Source organism: Lotus japonicus, chromosome 5 (assembly GCF_012489685.1).
Source record: "Lotus japonicus ecotype B-129 chromosome 5, LjGifu_v1.2".
NCBI lineage: Eukaryota > Viridiplantae > Streptophyta > Magnoliopsida > Fabales > Fabaceae > Lotus > Lotus japonicus.
Genome location: NC_080045.1, coordinates 66,078,426 through 66,099,808, shown reverse-complemented (window position 1 = coordinate 66,099,808; position 21,383 = coordinate 66,078,426). Strand labels below are relative to the sequence as shown.

Below are 21,383 nucleotides of genomic sequence, written 5' to 3'. Positions count from 1 at the left end.
TATCAAGTAAAATCGATGAAAATAATTTTTTTCAATTACTCAAATTTTCTTTAAAAAGAATCTCGAAAACACCCTCATGTTGCTTTGTTTTACCTTACATAAAACATTGTTTAACCTAAAGTTTTTGGCACATTCAGTCGAACACTCGAAATTGTGGTAATTTTTTTACCGCCAAAACTTAGAAGCTTAAAATAACTTAATACTGATTGTGATGATTTAAACTACCACGTATTTCACACATGCAAACATTACTGAAAATTTGTAGTGAGATCAAACCACCACAATCATCTTTTACTTTTTTAAAATTTTCTATGGCAATTTAAAAATCGCCACAAACTCAAGTGTCGATTTAATCTCTTGAGGTTCACATATATCACCTATACGTTTATAACCTTATTAATGTTATACATACATATGGATTTTTTCATATTTTTTATACTTTTTTCACCCTTGGAAAATATATTTCCCTTCACCCTTCAATATTCTTAGCTTACGAAATGAGCTACCCAAACAAAATAAGTAATTTTAATAATCATTAATATTTAAACTCATAATTATTTAAATATATATTATATAAATATTTATATGTAAATAATTTGATGTTAAAATCTAAAATCATATAAGAATGACATGGTTGTTATTTTCCATTAGTTAATGATTTTCAGTTTGAAACTATTCTTCTAACTTTTAAAAGGCTCTACGGTTTTTAAATACCTTAGTTACTCGTTTGAGTGGGTAGCAGGTTTTTCAACTTTCTTTCAGCAGTTGTCATCTCCATCTGAACTTTTGCCCTTGAAACATGGTTTGCAGTTGATTTAGAATATCGTCATGTAATATGTGAAACAGATTACTTAAATGTCATTTTTTTTGTTTGAGGTCTCTGTCATACCTTCTCCATTGTTTGATGTTTTAGAATATGTTATCTTCATTGCTATTCACCCCTAAAATTCCGCCATCAACCATATTCGTCGTAAGACAAACTATTGTTCTTATTGTTTAGCTATTTTGAGTTTGCAAAAGAAATGTAATTTCCTTCAGCGGTCTCTCTCCTCAAGATCTATTGTCGCTGTTGTTTCGAATAACTTTTTTCTCATTTTTTTTTTCCGAGTGCTACACAAAAGAAAAGAATACATGGCTTTATCAAACATATATCCCACATATTCCGATATTATTCTCTTATACACATTTACATACATCCTAAAATAGTCAAGAATCGATCGAACCAAGTTGAAACCAATCACAACTCTTGCTATTGAACTGGTTTGAACTAACCGCACTTTAATTTTTTTAATAAAATGTTATAATAAAAATACATGTTATTCAAATAAATGATTAATGTTAAGTTAGATTAATAGGGAGGGTAATGGTCCAGCTGATTGGCTTGCTCGTCATGGTGCTTTCTCTCAAGTCGCGGGTGTCAAGGACTTTGCTGCTGCTCCTCCGGAGCTGGAGTATTTCCTATTGAAGGATAGACTAGCCATGCGCTAGTCCCCCTGCTTTCTTTCTTTTGTTGTTTCGCTTCTGTTAATTTTCCGATGTAAAAAAAAAAGAATAATCACCTACATTTAATTATTTATTTTTTATCTCATGAAAAAATAGATTTAATGTGTTTGAGAATTTCTTCACAAGTTACATGTCATAAGGAAGTAAACAAAACGGCATCGTATTATGCTGTGGTGAGATCAACCCCGCGTTTCCTTACATTTCGAGCCTTCTCTTGTTCACAGTGATCCAATTCTCTTCTCAGATCTCACTCTCGTTCGTTCTGGTACACCATTTCTCTTCTCCGATCCCAATTTCATCGTTTTCTCCTTCTTCATCATCATCTTCTTCATCTTCTCTCTGCAACTTCACCATTCATTTGCATCACATTGCATACCTAACAACTGGATCTGATAGACTCTGTTTTGTTTTTTGCAGATTCAATTCGATTAAGAAGCATTTTCGTGATTTCAAAGATCAAAGGGAAAGATGGTAACGTTCTCTTTTTTCGCTCCGCAATTCAATACTTCAGCGCTTGCTCAGTTGTTTGTTTTGGTTAACTGTAATCTTAATCTGTGATCTAGAATTACGGATAGAAGGATCTGCATTGTATATCTTGATCTGTTTTGAATTTGATATTGAAATTCATGCATAATTTTGGATCATTTCTGGGATAGCTTTGATTTGTTCTTCACCTCAATTTTAGCTGCGTGTCATTGAAATTTCAATATAATCTAAAATTAGGGTCGAATTTGATTGCATGAATGATTTGCTTGCCGAATTCCAGTTGGGTGTAGGCGAGCTCAAATGGCGAGGGTAGGGTGGGGTTCGAACTGAGGTCATAGGCTGGTTCCCTTTTGTAAACTGAAATAACAAAGTGTAGATTTAGGCTTAGGAAAAATAAGAATTCACTTCTGATTGGGAATGATGTATTCTTCTAATTTCTACATGTTCTTGACTTCCCTTATGCTGCATTAAGTTTTTGTTTTATTTGTCAAACAGGTTTGCCTTGCTGCATCCATTATCAGCAAATCTGGCAAAGGTGAGCCTCTGACTCTTTCCGTCCTTGTTTCTGGGATGATTTACTCTGATATTGTCTGTAGCTTGCCTCCTATTTTTTGTCATAGTATTGTACTTCGGTAAATGGCCTTTCCAGCGAAGGGTAGAGAACATTATATATATTGCATTCAAGGTTCATTTATTTTTTAGTTAATTATAACTAGAGTCTGGACATGTACTCATCTCTCTTTATGTCATTTGAATTTGAATTTTGAACAACTATAACCTGTAACAATGAAACATATACTTCATGATTAAGAAAAAACAAAATTGAAACACCTACCCCTCTTTGCTATTCGGTTGAAACTTGAAACAATAGCTGACTTCTCCCTTCTCAGCAATATGAAATAACGTGCTACATGACTTTGGGAAATATAAGATGTATAAGACCTACCCCTCATTGCTCTTATGCTGACAAACCTTTTCCTTTGTTTGCAGTCCTAGTTTCTAGACAGTTTGTGGAAATGTCCCGTATAAGAATTGAGGGTCTTCTTGCTGCGTTTCCCAAGTTGGTAGGTACTGGGAAACAACACACATATGTTGAGACTGAGAATGTGCGCTATGTTTATCAGCCCATTGAAGCACTGTACCTGCTTCTTGTAACGAACAAACAGAGCAACATACTTGAAGATCTGGAAACTCTGAGGCTTCTATCTAAACTTGTATCCTTTTCCTCATGCTTTACATTTGACGGTGTTGTTCTCTAGTCCATTTGTTTTCAATTGCTTGGTGTTTTCATGTGGTTATGGGGATTCTAGGTTTTGTGGCTTTATGCCCCGTGCTCAGAATGTGTTCTATACCTTGTTTACTTATTTTCCTTTCATATTGCAATTTTCATGGTATTTTAATGGTACAATTAGTTTCTCTTCTTAGTTTGAAAACATGGGATTTATTGCATAGATTTTTATAGGAAGATTTGTGAGGGGTTAGGATTGATTGATTGATCAAATTGTTTATAGTGGGAGTTATTTTAGCTTTTATTGGTAGTTTTAGAGCCATTCAATAAAACTTTTGCAAAATGTTGTGCTTATGGTTAGTTCATACCTTAACATTATTAGGTGCCAGAGTATTCTTACTCTCTTGATGAGGAGGGTATTTGCAGACATGCATTTGAGCTGATTTTTGCATTTGATGAAGTAATCGCTCTTGGGCACACGGAAAATGTGACTGTTGCTCAAGTTAAGCAATACTGTGAGATGGAGAGTCATGAAGAGAAGCTGCACAAGCTGGTCATGCAGAGCAAGATCAATGATACTAAGGATGTTATGAAGCGGAAAGCTAGTGAGATTGATAAAAGCAAGGTATGATTGGAGGGAGTAATTTTTATTGATTCATTTACATTTAACTCTGGTACTGTACTCATTTATTCAATCAATGCTTGTATTTTACAGATTGAGAAGAGAGGCGATAAAGGAGGATTCGGTCCATTACAGTCAATGGGCTCAGGAAGAGTTGAAAATAGCTTTAGTGATATGAGCATATCTAGCAGTGGAACTGGGTTTGGAAGTGGCTCTGGTTTTGGATTGACTACTGATCCCGATTCCTTTTCTACCAAGCCTAAAGGTTAGCTTTCATAGTTTTTCATGAATTCTTCTGGAGTGCTTATAAATGCATTCACTTAAACGACAGTAAAGCATGGATTCTAAATAAAGAGTAATATTTTCTTTTATGGATTCTCCCATTCTTTTCTGTAGGTCGTCCAACTTCATCTGCCACAGCTCCGCCAAAGGGCCTTGGAATGAAGCTTGGTAAATCTCAAAGGACAAATCAATTTTTGGAATCATTGAAAGCAGAAGGTGAGGTCATTGTTGAAGATGTTCAGCCAAAACTTAGCCAGTCTCGGTCAGCTGCCCCACCACTTACTGATCCCATCACTTTAACTGTTGAGGAGAAACTAAATGTGACATTGAAACGAGATGGTGGAGTCAGTAATTTTGATGTTCAAGGAACATTGTCTCTCCAAATTCTTAACCAAGAGGATGGGAACATTCAAGTTCAGGTATTGCATTCTCATTTTCCCTTCCTTGCTCGTGTGTCCTCTGGGCTACTGATTTGCATAATCTAAGTTATTTTTTGAATAATTAATCATTCATTGACATGAAAATTGACAATTATTTCTTTAAATCTCATCAGCATTTGGAGAAAGAAGTTCATGTGAAACAGATTTCTTTTCCCTGCTTAATTTCTTTAGTTTTGTCATCTTGTCAATGTTTTTACCCCTGATACTCTCCTCTCATGGTTTATATCTATTTTGGAAAAACAATTAACTATTTCTCTTACAGATGATTTTAAAACGCAGCCTATATTTAAGATCCTAGGCTCAAATGAGTCAATTATTAGTTTTATCTAGATATTTTATTGGAGGCATCGATGTTATGCTCAAGCTGAGATTTTTATTTTTCTGTTTGATCAGTTTTATTGGTTTTCTTTCTCTACATTTTTCAAATATTTTGTGTGTTACCTAAAGTTGCTCCTACAGGTCTGATCCTATCATCCTTCATTCTTAGGTGCTCTTAGCCTCCCCTCCCTTCTAGACTGGTTTTGAATGCAAATATCACCTTGGCAGACAATTAACAGTATTGGTTCGCATACTGTGCCTTGTTTTTGCAGGTCCAGACTGGTGACAATCAAGCCATCTCTTTCAAGACTCACCCTAACATGAACAAAGAATTATTTGCCAATGAAAACATACTAGGCCTAAAGGATCCAAACAGGCCTTTCCCCACTGGTCAAGCCAGTGATGCTGGAGGTGTCGGTCTTCTAAAGTGGAGAATGCAAAGCACTGATGAGTCAATGGTGCCACTGACAAGTGGGTTTATAACTATCATTGATGTGTTCTACTTCTATAACTTGGTTTTCATGCCTTCATAACTTACTGTGTGCTATATATGTCTATTGCAGTCAACTGCTGGCCCTCTTCTTCTGGAAATGAAACTTATGTCAGCATCGAATATGAGGCTTCATCAATGTTTGATCTGCGGAATGTTGTGATCTCAGTACCTCTTCCAGCTCTTCGAGATGCACCATCTGTCTCACAGATTGATGGAGAGTGGAGGTATGGATTCCCCCCCCCCCCTTTCTCCCCTTTCTCTGAGCTAATAATAGGACATCCATGATTAGTGTGCTGTGGTAAAGCTTGCAGTGAGTGAGCTGGTGGTTTTGTATGCAAAATTATTTCTGTTACACGCTAGTGGTTTGCAATCTTTTTTAAGTGTTCAGTCTCCTAACAAGTTGCCAGATTTGCATGAATATGAAAGTTCTATGAAGCCCATTATTTCTTCAGATCATTAGTTGATCATTTCAATCATTTATATTTTACTTATGATTCTCAATCATTTTATCCTACATTACGTTTTTGCTTGCTTCATAGTATTAAAATTGGCTTTGCAGGTATGACCCTAGGAATTCCATTTTGGAGTGGTCTGTCCTTCTGATTGATAATTCAAATCGCAGGTTTGCTAATTTTGGAGTATTTTAATTATAAACTTGTGCTGTATTATTATCTTTGTATTTTTGGACTTATTTTGTCTGACTTAAATATATTTGGCAGTGGGTCGATGGAGTTTGTTGTTCCTCAAGCGGACTCATCTGCATTCTTTCCCATTTCAGTTCGTTTTATGGCAACTGATACATTTAGTGACCTGAAGGTTTGTATTTTATACTTTTGGCATTAGAATTTAATTGTGACAGTGGATGCATGGTACTGCTATTTGGTTCAAAACGTTCTAGTTGAAACTAACATTTATTGACCTGAAGAATGTTATTTTATTTTTATTTTTATTTTTTATGGCTGGAAGTCTTATATTATGTCTGAATATAAAGTACCTTTCTATTCAATTCATTTACCTGCATCGATGAAATCTTTAATTTTCATATTGTGTATCCCTAGAATATTATTTTATTTAATGGGAGCTTAAACATGCCCTTTTTTCTTTCTCTTTGCAGGTGACAAACATCATACCACTAAAGGGTGGTAATCCTCCCAAGCATGCTCAGAGAACACAGTTGATTACGGAAAACTACCAAGTTGCGTGATTGATTTTACTCTCTGCTCTGAGCTTCTATGGCAGTTTTGCTTTTACAGTGGCGGTTCTTTTACCAGTTACCTTTTTCTTTGGCAAGTTGCATCATTTGTTACTTGTCATGAATTTATGCTTTAGTTTTACTTCACAGAACATGTTATGCTCTGTGGCCTGAAATTATGATGCTTGAGAGGTCACGATTTGTATGTGGCAGTATTGTCAAATTCCAAGCTCCCATGTATGTATGATCATTTGACCATTATGGTACACATTTGATTGGTTGCAGGGTTAGAAGCAGATAAGTGGCAAATTTTCACAAATTAAAAATCAATAGTGGCTAATTGAAAGAGCAAATATAAAATATTTTAAGGGAGTAATTAGTCATTGAAATACTATTAAGATTTTTTTTTTCTCTTGGGGTCCCATTGCCCCATAGACTCCATAGTTCTCGTATTCTTTTGAGGCCATTTCCTTACTCTTTTGAGGCCAGTTCCAGACGGTTTTAAAGGGAGCATCATTCTAAAGGCATGGCCAAAACAAGAGATGCGCCACCGCAACCTTGAAAAAAATCATGTTTTTGTATTCATGGACCAAAAAACAAGTGTTTATTTTCTCATTTGCAACACGTAATTTCACACATTCTAAAGCACAAACGAAGAAACAAGATTTTGTAAATTAGCACAGATTTTGTAAATTAGCACACGGAGCTCGACAAAAATTAGAACTCAATAATTAGTACTTTAAAATGGGCTCTTTATGTCATCAACTTTACCCTAATTAAACTTGCATCTTTTGAGAGTGATTCCTTATGGCTTGAAGGCGAACATCGTTTTAAAGACATGACCAAAACAGAGATCGTGATATTTTAGTATTGTTGGACAAAAAACAAGTCTGTTTATTCCTCATTTGCCATAACACAAAACTTAATTTTTTGACATATCTAAAGGCAAACATTTTAGTATTGTTGGACCAAAAAACAAGTCCCCTTCATTTGCCTTAACACACGTAATTTCACATCCTAACACAAACGAAGAAGCAAAGATATTTAGTACTTTTGCGCCCCTCGAGCTTGCTCATTGACTTCATAAATTACACATGTCTTGTTATCAGGGCAATATGTTTTCTTATGCTGTAGTCTTCTCTTCCATCTGCAAGCGCTTTTTAATCTCTGTTGCTTTAGTTAACATCTATAATTGAAACAATTACGTGCACTTGAATAAGACAAGGGCAAGCTTGTCAAAAGTCTACAGTGGTAAAAGCATTTATCATGATATACACAACCAGCTTAGTTATGTCAGCTAAAGTATGAGCTTGTTCAAAGTAACTAGTTCTTTACCACAAGCTCAATTACAGTCTGACAGTAAAGATAAATTCCATGTACGAGTAGCATATCATTTTGTACATTATCCTTTGTGTGCCCAAATACACACACATCAATTTCTTATAGTTTCATCAACATTTGAAACCCCCACAAGCAATAACCCACAATATTATAACTAAGATAAGGATTCCTCCTCCCACCATCAGCTTCATCTGGAGATTCTGCAACCACATCTTCCTTCTCAGCTGCCTTCCCTGCCTCTGGAAGCTGTCAGCCTAAATTTTGATGCAAAATACAATCACATCAGTATTAGCAATGTTCGGATCAACTTCTATTTTCACATAATCAATTCTGGCACCTAAAGGCTACTCACTGAGGTTTCTCATCAAAAACGATTTTGATTTTAGAATCAATTATAGAAAGATTTATAAACATGCAATATATAATTTCACAGTTCAGACTAGTTTGATTAGGGCAATAATACATACCTGGAACTGCAAGCTTTCTGTTTTGTCTACCAGAAGTTCAATTTTCTCTCCACGATCCAAAACCTACAAAACAGTCAGAGCAAATGTTGTTTAAATGTGCTTTATAGCAGCATGACTTTTTTGGAAAAAATAAAGTTGAAAAGGCAAAACGGTTTCTTCTGATTCTATCAATTAAAATACAGTATATTGCAATTCGCAACTAATGCATCCATCCATCTGGTTCCAGATCCTTGGCAGTTTAAAGTACAGCAGAGGATCCTGGCCCTTGGAATTTAAATTTTATTATAAAATAGTAAAATAAATGTATTTATTAGCTTCTAAGTTCTGACCCTTAGATCATAAACTGCACCAGTGCACCACATAATGTTTTTCATGAATATACGTGATTCAGTTTCGTATCCAAGCATTTTCCTGATCCTGTTGCACGTGTGATGCCTTATTCTAGTTTCTCTCTCTCTCTCTCTCTCTCTCTCTCTCTCTCTCTCTCTCTCTCTCTCTCTCATGCCAGATAGAACCACTATGGGGTCCAAAACTCCCTCCGAGTATTTAACACAACTTTAATCTAGTTTCAATTTAATAGTCCCTTACAGTTTAGATGTGATAAAGAAACATCTCTCAATTTCATGTCAGTCCAATTATAGATCCTTTCTAAATATTAATTCACCAAGCCTACCATTGGAATCAGCATCCTTTCTGTTGGCATAATTATCAATATCAATAAACTTATGCTTATATGCATATACATCTTATGAGTAATCAAAAGAAAAATTATTGAAGTACCATTGAAAGACATCCATGAAATCAAACCCAAATATTTCTTACGAGGCCACAGCCTAAGGCCGGAGATGTTCACTTAAAATTGGATCTCGAATCTCTCTTCTTGTTATGAAAGAAGAGGAAGAAGGTCTTGCCGGAGAGAAGAAACGATTTTAAATATAGCTAGCGGACCTTATAAGTTATAACCCACCAAGGATGATCCCTCTACAATAAAATTTCCGTCTCTCTCTCCAATAAGATGGTCCTATGATAGGAGAGGGTAAAAATCCTATTAAGTAACACAACTATTCCTTGAACAACCATGTCATTATTATTGACCAGATAAGTCTAATTTCTGATTCTGATGCATGCGCAAAAACTACTTTTTAGTTTTCATGACTAGAAAACCTTATAACACTTTGGCTCCATAGGAGTTTCCAAATAAATGCATGTATAGATGACTCAACTGCCAATCTTCACCTACTGCCTCCAGGGCAGCTCAATACCTTTATGGGCTTAAAGAAAAAGTATAAAAACTATGCTTCTTTTTCATGATTGAACATAAGGTTAGCTATCTTTTTATAATTTTTCTTTTCACATTGAATTTTTAAAAACTAAGAAGCCAATTGAATAGTGCGATCATACAGAATCACTTTGAGACTAGATATAAGGGCAAGGCAGATGAGTGATTGTTATTGAAAGAGGGTAAAACTGATAAGAAAAATATTGAGAAAATAATTGTTAGTTGTTACAGCAACAAAAACACAACATTTTCCCACTATGTAGTGTTGGCTACATGGACCTAACTACATTATAATGTCCTACCATATATCATGTCAAAAGACAAATCGTTTTAATCTAAATCATTCTACATTACTTGGTGAATGTCAGGTTTGTCAAATCAAAGGTTTCGGCAACGAAAGGATGCTAAAATGTCATTGTAGTGGGTGGTTTACAGTTTACACACAAGTCTTTCCCCTATCAAATATAGATCTATACCCTTTTATGAGTCCCATCAAGAAGCAACATAAAATTCCACTAGTTTTAAACAGCATTGCAATACGAATATCATCATCCTTATTCAGAACCTCCCTCCTCCACGTCCCAAATTCAAAACCACTTCCAAGCAAAAATGCACAAAAAAATAGAATAGTACTTCCAAAGACAGTATTTCTACAGAGATGAAAACATATCATGCAACCAAAAGATTGTGTGCCATTAAGCAAAGTATCACATACCTTCTCAATATTATCCATCATTATCCCCTTGACCTCAGTTATTTGAGCCTTCAATTTTGATAGTTTGCTCATTTCTTCTGGATGGTTCAGGCAATACTGCATATGTTCCTTAAGAGCTGGTCTGTATAACATGATCAAAATGTTAAAAACCAAATTACAAAGAAGTTAAAAAAACTTAAAAATTTATCAAGCATAAACAACAAACCCAAATTCTCTATCAAGATTATATGCAATGCTAAATCTGTCTTCGAATAAATCATCATCATCGTCATCGTCAGCAAGTGGATGGTCACTAGCATTCTTAATGCTAGCACCATATCGCTGCATAAAGTCATCCTTCACCCGTTCAAGAAACACAAAAGGAACACTCCTTCCAACCGATTCATCTGCAACCACGAGGAACACTGCGAAGAAGAGAACAACTTTCAAACATCAGCACATAACAACCAAAGCAGCAGATCTAGTAACACATAAAAAAAACAACCAAGAAGAACCAATACCGAATCCATTATCTAAGAGGAAGTTAAACGTGTGACCATCGCACGAGTACGTATATTTGCTGCTATTCGAAGGCAGCTTCTGCAAACATTGAACAGCAATGGTACTGAAATTCCCCGTATACTGCGTGTGCTCAGCTAAAACAACCGTTCCTTTCGCAACAAAGCTATATATCAAACCCCTCTGACTCATCTCTTATCCAATTTCCAAAAAACCCCACTACCAGAAGATACAACAATCACACCAACACACTGCAAAATAACAAAATTAATCAGAAAAAACCCTCGAAAAAGCGAAAAGTCACATACACTAAAATAGCAGGCACTGACCAAGACCCACTAGGCCCTAATTCACAAGTTTAATTTTTTATCATCAATTTCACAAAAGGGGTAAAGGGGATGCACATGCACACAATGGAATTGGAAAAATCTGTAATCAAAGGGAACTTAACAAAGCTAAAATTGAGATTACATGAAAATTTCAAAGCAATCAAGATCAACAAAACAACCCAATTCGTCTCTAACCCTTAATCTACCAAAAGTGACAGACTGACAGTAAAAGGAAAGACCTAATTGATTGATGGGTAAAATGGTGGAATGAAAAGGGGGGAAAACGAAGAAGAAGCTACCTGCTGCGAGTGTAGTGGTTTGATCTGGAATGAGATCGGAAAACGAAGGTTCTTGGTTCGTTGTTTGGTGATTGATTTCGTTTTGTTTTGATTTGATTTGATGAAAGAAAGAAATAGAGAAGAACGGTTTTAACAGTTTCGTGAAGGAAGACAAGGTGGTGTTTAGTGTTACTCAACAACTTAATTTCTCAAAATACCAATTTCGTCCCAATTGATTAATTAGTATGAATGAATTTTCATCACTATGAAAAAGTAATTTATGACTTTTTTATTCAAACGTTGAAAAATTCCACAAATAAAAAACATTATAACATACCATTTTAAAAGTGATTATTTTATGTTGAGTTTTAGCCCACGGTATCCACCGTCAACAACAATGACTAATCTTTTCGTCGTGGGTCGGATGCTTGAACTAGATATGTCTCATTTCTTTTTGCTTAAATGTATCATCTACACGAGACAATCTCGTGCAAGACAAAAAAAAACCACATTATGACAGAGCTAACTCTTCTAGTAAGGATATTCTCATCACAATACTCGAGTATAAGACATTACTTAAGTAAAATCAAACATGTATCACTTAAACTAATCATCTTACCACGTTTTATAGTGACTATTAAATTTACTTGTACTAAAATTATGTTTGCACCTTCCTTATCTATTTTATTTTTTCTGATTATGTCCATGTCTCCAATACACTTAAAAAATAGAGATGGTATAAGATAATAAAATTTGGCTCCTCTCACAAAAAATAATTTTTAACAATCAAAAGTGTTGGTTAAGTGATAAGTAGGCTAGATTCTACTTATAATAATTAAGTTATTATAATTGTTGAATCAAAGATTAATCGTTAAAATTATGATAATTTAATATAATAAATTATAACTTTCTTTACATTCTAACCAATTAGTTTTTCAACCAATTATCAGTTATCACTAGAGTCCTAGAATATATTTCAGTTACTTCTCAAGAAGAATATCCATGATACCTTACATTACAATAACCATGATCACAACAAGCTCTTTCAAGTTTCAAGCTTTCACAACACAGTAGCACATTACACAGGAAACCCACTTATTATTCAACTTGCTTATTAAGTTACACAACAATACTACATTTTCAACTCACTATTCTTCATGTTCTTGCTGCTTTCTTCATCAAAACTTGTTCCTGTACCAATAAACACCCTTCTTAGCTTCCCCTTCATCCGGATCCACATAGAGACACTCTCTTGCTTCTCTCCACAGTGCCTTGTAAAATGGGGTGTCATCAAATCTATAGTACTCACCCAACACATGCTTCATTGCATTGGTTGCTTCCATTGCATGGTAATGTGGCATTGTTGAAAACAGATGGTGTGCAACATGCGTATCAGTTATATGATGAAAGACCTTGTTGAGAATCCCATAATCTCTGTCCACAGTTGCCAGAGCACCCCTTAACCAGTCCCATTCAGATGAATCATAGTGAGGTAAAGCACTGTGTGTGTGCTGCAAATAAGTGATTGTCACAAGAAATCCATTCACAATGAGCAATGGCACCCCATAAACACAAACAAGCCAAACAAACCCTTTGATGGTTGCTACGTGGTACAGGAAATAAGTTGCAGCAAAAACAGCAGCATCAGAAACAAAAATTAGAAGCCTTTCTCTTTGAGAGTATATGGGAGCATAAGGATGGAAGTGGCTTGCAAAGCGTTCATAGGGTCTTCCAGAAACATTGAAGGCCAAGTACAAAGGCCATCCTATGGTGAGTGTGATGAAAAGTGTAGCCGCTCTTCCTGCAGGTAAAGGAATGGAATTGATTTACTGCAAAGTGTTACATACTCTGCTTATATACAGAGGAGATGAAACAGAAACATATCAAGAGTTACAAAAACTATTTGAGCATTTTTTTAACCACAAGTATAGGCAATAATGTTAAAGTAAAATAGGACCGCTATGTGCGGCAAAACTCTTCCTAGAAAGTATTTAACGTAGTTGCATTCACAATGACTCAAACCGATACATTTGCTTAAGCTAGAATAACTTTGTGCAATTTGAGATTTGAATTTAAGATAAATAATTCAATCCTAACCCAAAACAGAATAATAACAAGATATATTCTATCTTAACTACCTGGTGGACTGTTCAAGTATTTGTTGTACCATGGTACATTGAATTTTGGTTTTGGAACAAACACTTCATCACGCTCAAGCGATCCGGTGTTGGAGTGGTGGCGGCGGTGGCTGATTTTCCATGAGAAATATGGGACTAGAAGTGCAGAGTGAAGGACCAAACCAACTAAATCATCAACCCATTGGTACTTGCTAAATGCATGGTGACCACACTCATGAGCAATCACCCACACCCCAGTGAGGATGCATCCTTGGAGAATCCAATAGATTGGCCAAGCAATGAAGGAAAGAGGGTGTGGAAGGAGGTGGAAGTAGGTAGTAGCAATGTAGAAGAAAATGAAAGCTAGTGAGAGGTCATGAAGAACATAGGAGAATGATGAGAGGAGGGATCTTTCAAAGCAATGGGGTGGGATTGCTTTCTTGAGTTGGCCAACAGTGAATGGGGGCTTTGTGTGTGGAACCCTTGAGAGAGGATTCTTTGGTTCAAGGGAAGTGGCATGGCCTCCAGCTCCCATTGTTAGTTTCTTTAGCCAGACCTGTATGAAAGTACAGAGAAGTTTGGTTCAGTTCTACAATTCCTTGATTTTAAACCAGAAAGTGAAAAATCTAGAGACAATGGAGAATGATTCATGGAAATTCGCATAGTGCAGACACTCAACAAATATCCAGAGTGAGAAAGGAAGTTAAGAGAGAAGTAACAAATGAAGGAAAATGATTTGTAGATATCCGCATAGTGCAGATATCCAATAAGCACCCTGAGTGAGAAAAGTAAGAGAAGAGAGAAGTAATTGATGTGATATATGTAAGAAGAGAGAGATAGAGAGCAAAATTGGGTGCACCATTTGTATGTTCAAGTATCATTACTGATATGATACATGTGATAAGAAAAGGGAGATAGAGAAAAATGTGGTGCCTGTGAGGTGTTTGCATTGTTTGTATGTCTAAATATCAATGATACCCACAAAATAATGGCAGTCATTACTCATTACAGGTAGTGTGAGTACAACCAGGACTAGAAAACAAAGAGTAACTGACACAAAATGTATGTGATTCTCCTCTACTGTGACATTACAATCAGTTATTTTCAATAGAGGGAACTAGAAGTACTTTAACTGCTGATATTGTAGGTACACTACAAGTCTTTAATAAACAAAAACTTGAGAGAATTAAAAGAAAGGATATGTGTATGGCTGTATGCATAATCCAATTAAAGTGTTTTCCTCAATAAGTGATGAGCCCCATATACTAGTAATTTACCGTGCCTAGTGGCTAGTGCTATCATTTTACCCCATCATTTAACATCTAGTAATATTGGGAGGAGTTTCATGTACCAAAATCAATTCTAAATCCAGAAATTACTTAAAGAAGCTTCTTCCCCATAATTAATTCTGGCTTCATAATCAATTGTAGAAGGGTTTCCAAATACGAACTTTCTAGTTCTAGTTTAAAAGGGGACAGGAGAACAAACAAGGAGGACAGTGCATGATGAAGGTTAACCAGCACCGTACAACACTGGAATGTGTGGAAGGGATTGTTGTGTCACATGCACGGATAATTAATTACACTAAGTAGCTGCAAGGACATGATTCTGATGAGGTGCACTGGTTGAGTACACGTGTGAGACTAACTGGCAGAAGCAAAAATATATGCTGGAGGCTAACATGCAAAACCAAACAAAATAACAAGACAACCAGAGAGTAGTGAGGGACCAGGGTGATTATGATATATAACTACAGAACAATTTGCATACCTGCCATTAGAAACAATATGTGGATCCTTTTATGTCGATATTATCAGGTAAAGAGTTATGTTTAACTATTTTTCCTTAAGGGTTTCACTTGTTCAATGCATACAAAGAGATAAATAGACACTAAATTTTAATATGACAATGGCATGTGAAGTTTCAACATAAGTGTCCATGATCATGCAGTGACTGAGTGACCACACATTGCATTAAAGAAAAAACTTCCAGACCTTCTATGATTTTATTAATTTCAAAGCAAAGAAAAGAAGATCAAGTGAAAGGAAGAATGAAAGTACAACAGTTCGAGGCCAACACTGCCAGATAGAAGGCACCTACTGACCTACACTGCAAGTAGAGCAGCTGTGGTGCTTTGCATTGCATCCATTTGTCTAATCTTTTAAACTGTGAAAGACTAAAATAGCGGTCCTAAGAAGGTGCAAAGGTAAAAAGAACAAGAGAGAAAGAGACAAACGTGTCAATTAACCTTTTTTTTGGGTCCTTGCAGCTGCAGGTGTCCAAAAAAAAACCAATTAACCTTTTGCCAAAATCTCAATAATATTTGTAATTATATATAATGTGCTTTGTGAAATGAATGATTGCTCTCATACCAGCAATTTGGATTGCATGCCATCTTTACATACAAAGAAACAAAGTAAGAGAGGTCACAACGATAAAAAAACATGAAGGACGTTGCTCCCAAGAAAGGAACAAATCGAAAAAGGAATCTTCAGAGATTCCAGAGAACAATGAAAGGAAAAAAGAAAGAAAAAACAGACGGCTGCAATCCAAATTGCTGGTATGAGAGCAAGTAATTCAAACTGTGTGCTTTAAGATAATTATACTATGTTTGGATATTCATTGACACAAGTTCATTGACATTACCACACATTTCAAGGTAAAAATCGAGCAGAACTTTTCTTATAGGAAATCGAATAGAACTTTTCTTATGGATTGTGAAGAAAGGTCGTCTACATTGCAGTCAACTAATATATGATCATGGCCTCAATGTATATTTTACAAGTAAAAGCTCTAAGTTTTTTTTACTTGTTCCCTAAAAGACACTTTTAAAAGAGTGAAGAGAAGGACTTCCCTCTCTTCCCTTCTTTTGTTATTCCTCTTCTTTACCTTAGTTATGAATGTGTTTGGTTATCACCTTACATTTGAACTTTGTATGATGAAATTGAAACTGAGGCTAAGCTTAGATTAACGAGAAAGAATAGAATAAAGTGGATATGGAGTGAAATACTAGTGTTTCGTTATTTGAAGAGTATACAAATATGAATGAACTATAAATCTATAATGGAATTACTTATTTACTCACTAGTATAATTATAAAACTACTTTGCTATCCTTTACTATCATTAGTATTATTGGGCTAATGTTTCAATGTGAGAGGCATTTTCCCTGGTCATACATGATACTTTAATGGAACAAGTCATGAAGAAATTTACTTTTCTTTTGGTACTGAATAGGGTTGAAATGATATACCTTCCAATAAGTCATGAGTTCATCTTGCATTCTCAGTGTCCATTAGTCAAGAGTATTCACAATATGGGTGAATTTTTTTGTATGAAAAAGTGCTAAAAAAAGGCAAAAAACGAGAGCAAAAAATGCTACTGTTGAGAAGACAGTCGGACTAATAATCAATGTGCTGCCTTTAGTATTCATCTCAAACATCGACATCGTAATTATCATGATTCACTACTTGGAGAGAGATTGAAGTTCCAGTTATCAATAAGAAAACATCAAACATTTCAAGAGAAAGAGATCAAATCCCAATTATGAACAAGACTGGCATAAAACAATTCAACAGTGCTGCAGCCTTCTTAAGCTACTGAATTGATACATAAAAGGACGTTCACGGAATCTGATTCCACCATAATAGCATCTTCAAAATCAAATGAATTAGAAGAATGCAAAGAGTTGAACCAGTCACAGCAGTAGTTTGGTCAAGAAAAAAATATTGCACCAAGTTATTTCTTTTGTAATTAGTTTTCCTTCTTTCACCAACGAAGCTACGCAGCTTCAGAAAATGTCTGAAAAAAATACTAGTTGCGTAACTTAGCTCCAACAGTGACTGGAGCTTCACCTCTTGCCTGTTTCACATAGGAAACATATTCACCATATTGCATAGTAAATAAGCTGCTTTGGTATCTCGTCAGCTGTATGCGTTTCCTGACTGCATCGGTGATCGGACCATTGTAGCCTGCTTTGCGAATCAGAGAGTCAATGGCCTCTAGTTTAGTCCAACCTGAAACCCAAGCAAACAAAGATAAGCAAGGTATGCATGTTAGAGGACCCTTAGGAATGAGGAATAGGGAAGACCATTCCATTTATATGGCTACTCTTAATTTATCTTTCCAGTTCTATGTTGTTTTTTTATTTGTCAGCTTTGAAGGACATTTTATACTCCAAAAAGATGTGCTTTATCTCTTCTTTTTCTCATGCATTTCTTTTACTATTAGCACACATAATACTTATGACAACTGTATGAGTGGCATTGCAATCTGGTGACCAACATCACCTCCCAATTGTCAAACAATGTTCAACGGTGAAAATAGGTTACCTTCATGGGCAGCCACTTCAGGCAGATATGTAGCACTTCGCCTAGTGTTATAGTCAGGATCAGAAAATTCTATAATTATACCATGTTTTCCTACCTGCAAGAAAGAAATTAGCAGAATTTGGATGTGCAAAAAAGCCCAAAATAATGTGTAAAGGATCTAAAACAAAGCCACAACAAAAGCATGAAATCCAAGACTCTTCTCCCCATCCACTTTCTGGAATGGGGACCACAACACATCCATCACAAACATTTTCTTCAAATCAGGATACTAATCCAAATACTCCAACGAATGAAAGTTCTAAAGGTTGGTACTATGATGTGACTGATATTAGATCAGAGTTGTAGCCTTAGATCAGAGTCATGCTAAGAGCTAAGCGTGAATGAACTTTTCATATAAACATTAGTATGAATGAATCACATGATGCTCGAATTCTAGTTTCCTGATGTCATGTGTGAGTTGGATATAAAAGAGAAGAATAACAAAAACAATTTTTTTTTGTAACATGGTGCAACAAAGTACATATTTTCTATGGCAAAGCATTTCAAATGAGAAAAACAATCTCCACATCTAATCACATCACATGTGACCGTTAGCTTCAGAATCTTTTCACAAAATATAAATGTAACAAGTAGATGTTTACCAAAAATTACAAAACAAGAAAACCTTTTCCCACTAAAGTGGGTTGACAATGGATTACACGACACCATATGACTTATAGTATCACACCTAAATATAAAATCTGTTATTTAAATTTATTCAATTTTTTTAAAAAAAATAGTGCAAAGCAAGCCAAGTGATCTCGAGGTGCTGAAAAGGAAAAAATGGGAGAGGGGAAGTCCTAAAAACATGAAAATTGGATTGCTTTTATGTTTGCCACAATTTTAAATGCTTGACCACCATGGCACTCACTTTCCCCAGCCTAAATTAGACAAGAATATAGTGGACTGACTAATACAGGAGAGGATCCTCTCAATGTTTTCTCATGTTGAAGTTAAGGATCTTAATCCGGACTAATACATAGGCTAAATAATATTTCTACAGTAATTTTCCGCCAGTTACATCCCAGAACCAAAACAAGTAAATCAGCACATACCTCCCAATCAAGGTAATCATTGGCAGTTTCATAATCAGTAAGAATAGAGACTGTACATTCCAATAAAGGAAGCTCTTTAGCTTCAATAGGTGGGAATCTGCGGTCCCTGAGAGCGCTGCAAGATATTACAGAGGAAAAACAAAGGGCAATTCAGAAATATACAGATTTAAGGCCACTCGAATGTAGAGTACAGAAAGTTAACAGTTAAATTAACGTGGCTGGAAAATTTTCCAAGCGAAAAAGGAATATACAATGAGCCTTTATGCTCAAATTTCCATGGGACATCAACTAAAAAAGGTATATGCATGTATTATCTTGAACTGGAACACTCTTATTCATAGTCAATTATATGTAAATTTGCAGTTTGAAACATGTACATTAATTTCCACAGCAAGATGGCAAGTTTCTAATGAAACTTCCTTAGATTACTAAGGTATCAACAAACCTAATCAGCGCATAATCTTTGAAGCCATTGATCAAGTCACGTGCTTCTAGAGAACCAATGCATCCACGAAGACGAGGCTCCCCACCATTCACCACTTTCTTCCATGTAACAAACAGAGGGCTGAAACAAAGCAAACTTTACTTGAAACAGAAATACTATAGCACTCAAATGTAAAATAGGAACTTATCAGAGGATAAATATCATCATTCTTAAAAAATTTAAACACAGGTCTTAAAAACTATTTACAACCAAAGCATAAAATAGGTGTGCGTGAGTAAAATTTGACAGCATAGATATGAATTTACACAGCATGCAAGTTAATTGTTGAAATGATGGATTGCAACCCTATTTTGTACCAGGCTTGTTAATAGCGCGCTATAGAGGCGCAATAGCGGTATAGCGTAGCGCCCTGGGGTTCACCGCTATTTGCAGTTATAGTGCTGCAATAGCGCTCGAAATAGCGTTTTTTGGGCTTGCCGCTATGCTACGCTATCCGACATTAACAACCCTGTTTTGTACATATTTTTTCTGAAGGTATCTCTACATGCAAAAATATTAAAGAAGTAAATGCAATAATGAGAATTTATGTGCTCTTTATTCTCAACGTATTTGCTCTTGCTCCAGAAGTAAAAAACATGCAAATACAGAGAGATAGGTAACTCGGTGCATGTTTGGAAATAATTCTACAATTTATTCTACAGTCAAAATCCATTACGGAAGAAACTTTTGTGAGCCACTTCTGAGTTTTATAACTGATTATGAGGAAAGAGATGTGATCAAAATTGCTATCAATGTCCTCCACTCCTACTAGCATATGCAATAAGTTCCGGATCTAACTTACAGTGCTTCTGACAATGCAACAAAAAATACTTCCAACCCACATTAGCAACACTTCAATGGAAAAAAAAAAAACATTTTTTTCAAAGGAATAAAAGAGTTGGATTGGATGGAATGAAAGGACTTTCACATCCAACCCAACTCTAAGACAAACATTAGTGCTCAACAGCTCACCAGTCATCACAACTAACTGTTAAATCAGAGAGGGTAAAAATAAACCATAACTTAAAAGTACAAATCCAAATACTTAACATCTCTGACTTCACTCCCAATACCCATTTTTACTTGTAAATTCTATACAAAATAGGAAATGTTAGCACTTCATAGGCCAACCACAATGACCCATTACAGGATCACTAACATAAGGGAAAACTGAATCAATTAGAAAACTTTCACAAGCATATCAAAATTAAAACAACAACCCATCACATAAAAACCATAAAATTCTTCAAATTTAAAGGAACATGCAAATAATCATACTAATCCATGAAACAAAAAACAAAAATATCTAGAGAGAGAGAGAGAGAGAGAGAGATTACTGTCGACCCTCATCGAAAGCAGGAGGAGGAGCTTCCTCCTTGTTGTAGTGAGCAACGAGCGTGTCGAAGCAGTAAACCACCATTTCCTTGTTAGCAGTCACCATTTTTGCCTTCAAATTTGCAAATGATCGAGTTTTTTTGGTGTGTGAATGTGAAATTTTGAATTTATGGTTTACAAGTTGTTAAGAAGAGGTTGTTGAATCGAAATTGTGAATCGGTGGCGTTCGGTTCTTCTTCTTCTTCTTCTTCTTCTTCTTGTTTGGAATTGGGAACAATAATAATGATAGTGGAACCCTAGAATCGAGGAGAACCTTTTTCCTTTTTCTTTGTTCACTCTCTCTGTTGTTCCTTGCGAGCACCGTGCACTTTACGCGGGTGATTAATAAATTAGTTGCACTTTATTTTAATAAATAAATATTGCTAACCTACTCCCAATGACAATGATCAACAAAGCACATTAATGTTATACTAACAAAAATTAAATTAGAGGAAAAAAAATCAATATGAAAAACAAGTAATATAACCCCAAGGGGTTGTTGGGCTACTTGAA

At 35.5% G+C, this 21,383-nt stretch overlaps 4 protein-coding genes across 5 annotated transcripts; 1 reads left to right on the top strand and 3 right to left on the bottom strand.

Annotated features, from left to right (window-relative positions):
• The first annotated feature begins 1,627 nt into the window (after nucleotides 1-1,627).
• Nucleotides 1,628-6,848, top strand: LOC130718084 (coatomer subunit delta-like). Its single transcript, XM_057568544.1, has 12 exons — nucleotides 1,628-1,768; nucleotides 1,921-1,974; nucleotides 2,485-2,524; nucleotides 2,980-3,203; nucleotides 3,600-3,842; nucleotides 3,933-4,104; nucleotides 4,236-4,540; nucleotides 5,152-5,350; nucleotides 5,443-5,596; nucleotides 5,932-5,994; nucleotides 6,092-6,188; nucleotides 6,487-6,848. The coding sequence occupies exons 2-12, from the start codon at nucleotides 1,972-1,974 to the stop codon at nucleotides 6,574-6,576; spliced, it is 1,590 nt and encodes a 529-aa protein (XP_057424527.1). The 5' UTR covers nucleotides 1,628-1,768; nucleotides 1,921-1,971; the 3' UTR covers nucleotides 6,577-6,848.
• Nucleotides 6,849-7,756: 908 nt separating this feature from the next.
• On the bottom strand, nucleotides 7,757-11,675 carry LOC130718166 (vesicle-associated membrane protein 727). Its single transcript, XM_057568668.1, has 6 exons — nucleotides 11,493-11,675; nucleotides 10,867-11,115; nucleotides 10,572-10,770; nucleotides 10,367-10,487; nucleotides 8,373-8,435; nucleotides 7,757-8,159 (listed from the first exon to the last, which is right to left on the bottom strand). The coding sequence occupies exons 2-6, from the start codon at nucleotides 11,054-11,056 to the stop codon at nucleotides 8,016-8,018; spliced, it is 717 nt and encodes a 238-aa protein (XP_057424651.1). The 5' UTR covers nucleotides 11,057-11,115; nucleotides 11,493-11,675; the 3' UTR covers nucleotides 7,757-8,015.
• Nucleotides 11,676-12,441: 766 nt separating this feature from the next.
• On the bottom strand, nucleotides 12,442-14,547 carry LOC130718165 (omega-6 fatty acid desaturase, endoplasmic reticulum isozyme 1-like). Of its 2 annotated transcripts, XM_057568666.1 has the most exons (3): nucleotides 14,448-14,547; nucleotides 13,610-14,144; nucleotides 12,442-13,272 (listed from the first exon to the last, which is right to left on the bottom strand). In XM_057568666.1, exons 1-3 carry the CDS (start codon nucleotides 14,448-14,450, stop codon nucleotides 12,650-12,652), a joined length of 1,161 nt encoding a protein of 386 aa, XP_057424649.1. In that variant the 5' UTR covers nucleotides 14,451-14,547; the 3' UTR covers nucleotides 12,442-12,649. The 2 variants fall into 2 exon arrangements, with proteins under 2 accessions (XP_057424649.1, XP_057424650.1); XM_057568667.1 differs by lacking the exon at nucleotides 14,448-14,547 and having other exon boundaries at nucleotides 13,610-14,426.
• A 2,510-nt stretch (nucleotides 14,548-17,057) lies between these two features.
• Nucleotides 17,058-21,199, bottom strand: LOC130717976 (uncharacterized protein At2g38710). The gene is made up of 5 exons (XM_057568394.1): nucleotides 20,834-21,199; nucleotides 19,458-19,577; nucleotides 19,013-19,127; nucleotides 17,919-18,012; nucleotides 17,058-17,603 (listed from the first exon to the last, which is right to left on the bottom strand). Exons 1-5 carry the CDS (start codon nucleotides 20,935-20,937, stop codon nucleotides 17,401-17,403), a joined length of 636 nt encoding a protein of 211 aa, XP_057424377.1. The 5' UTR covers nucleotides 20,938-21,199; the 3' UTR covers nucleotides 17,058-17,400.
• Between the last annotated feature and the right edge of the window lie 184 nt (nucleotides 21,200-21,383).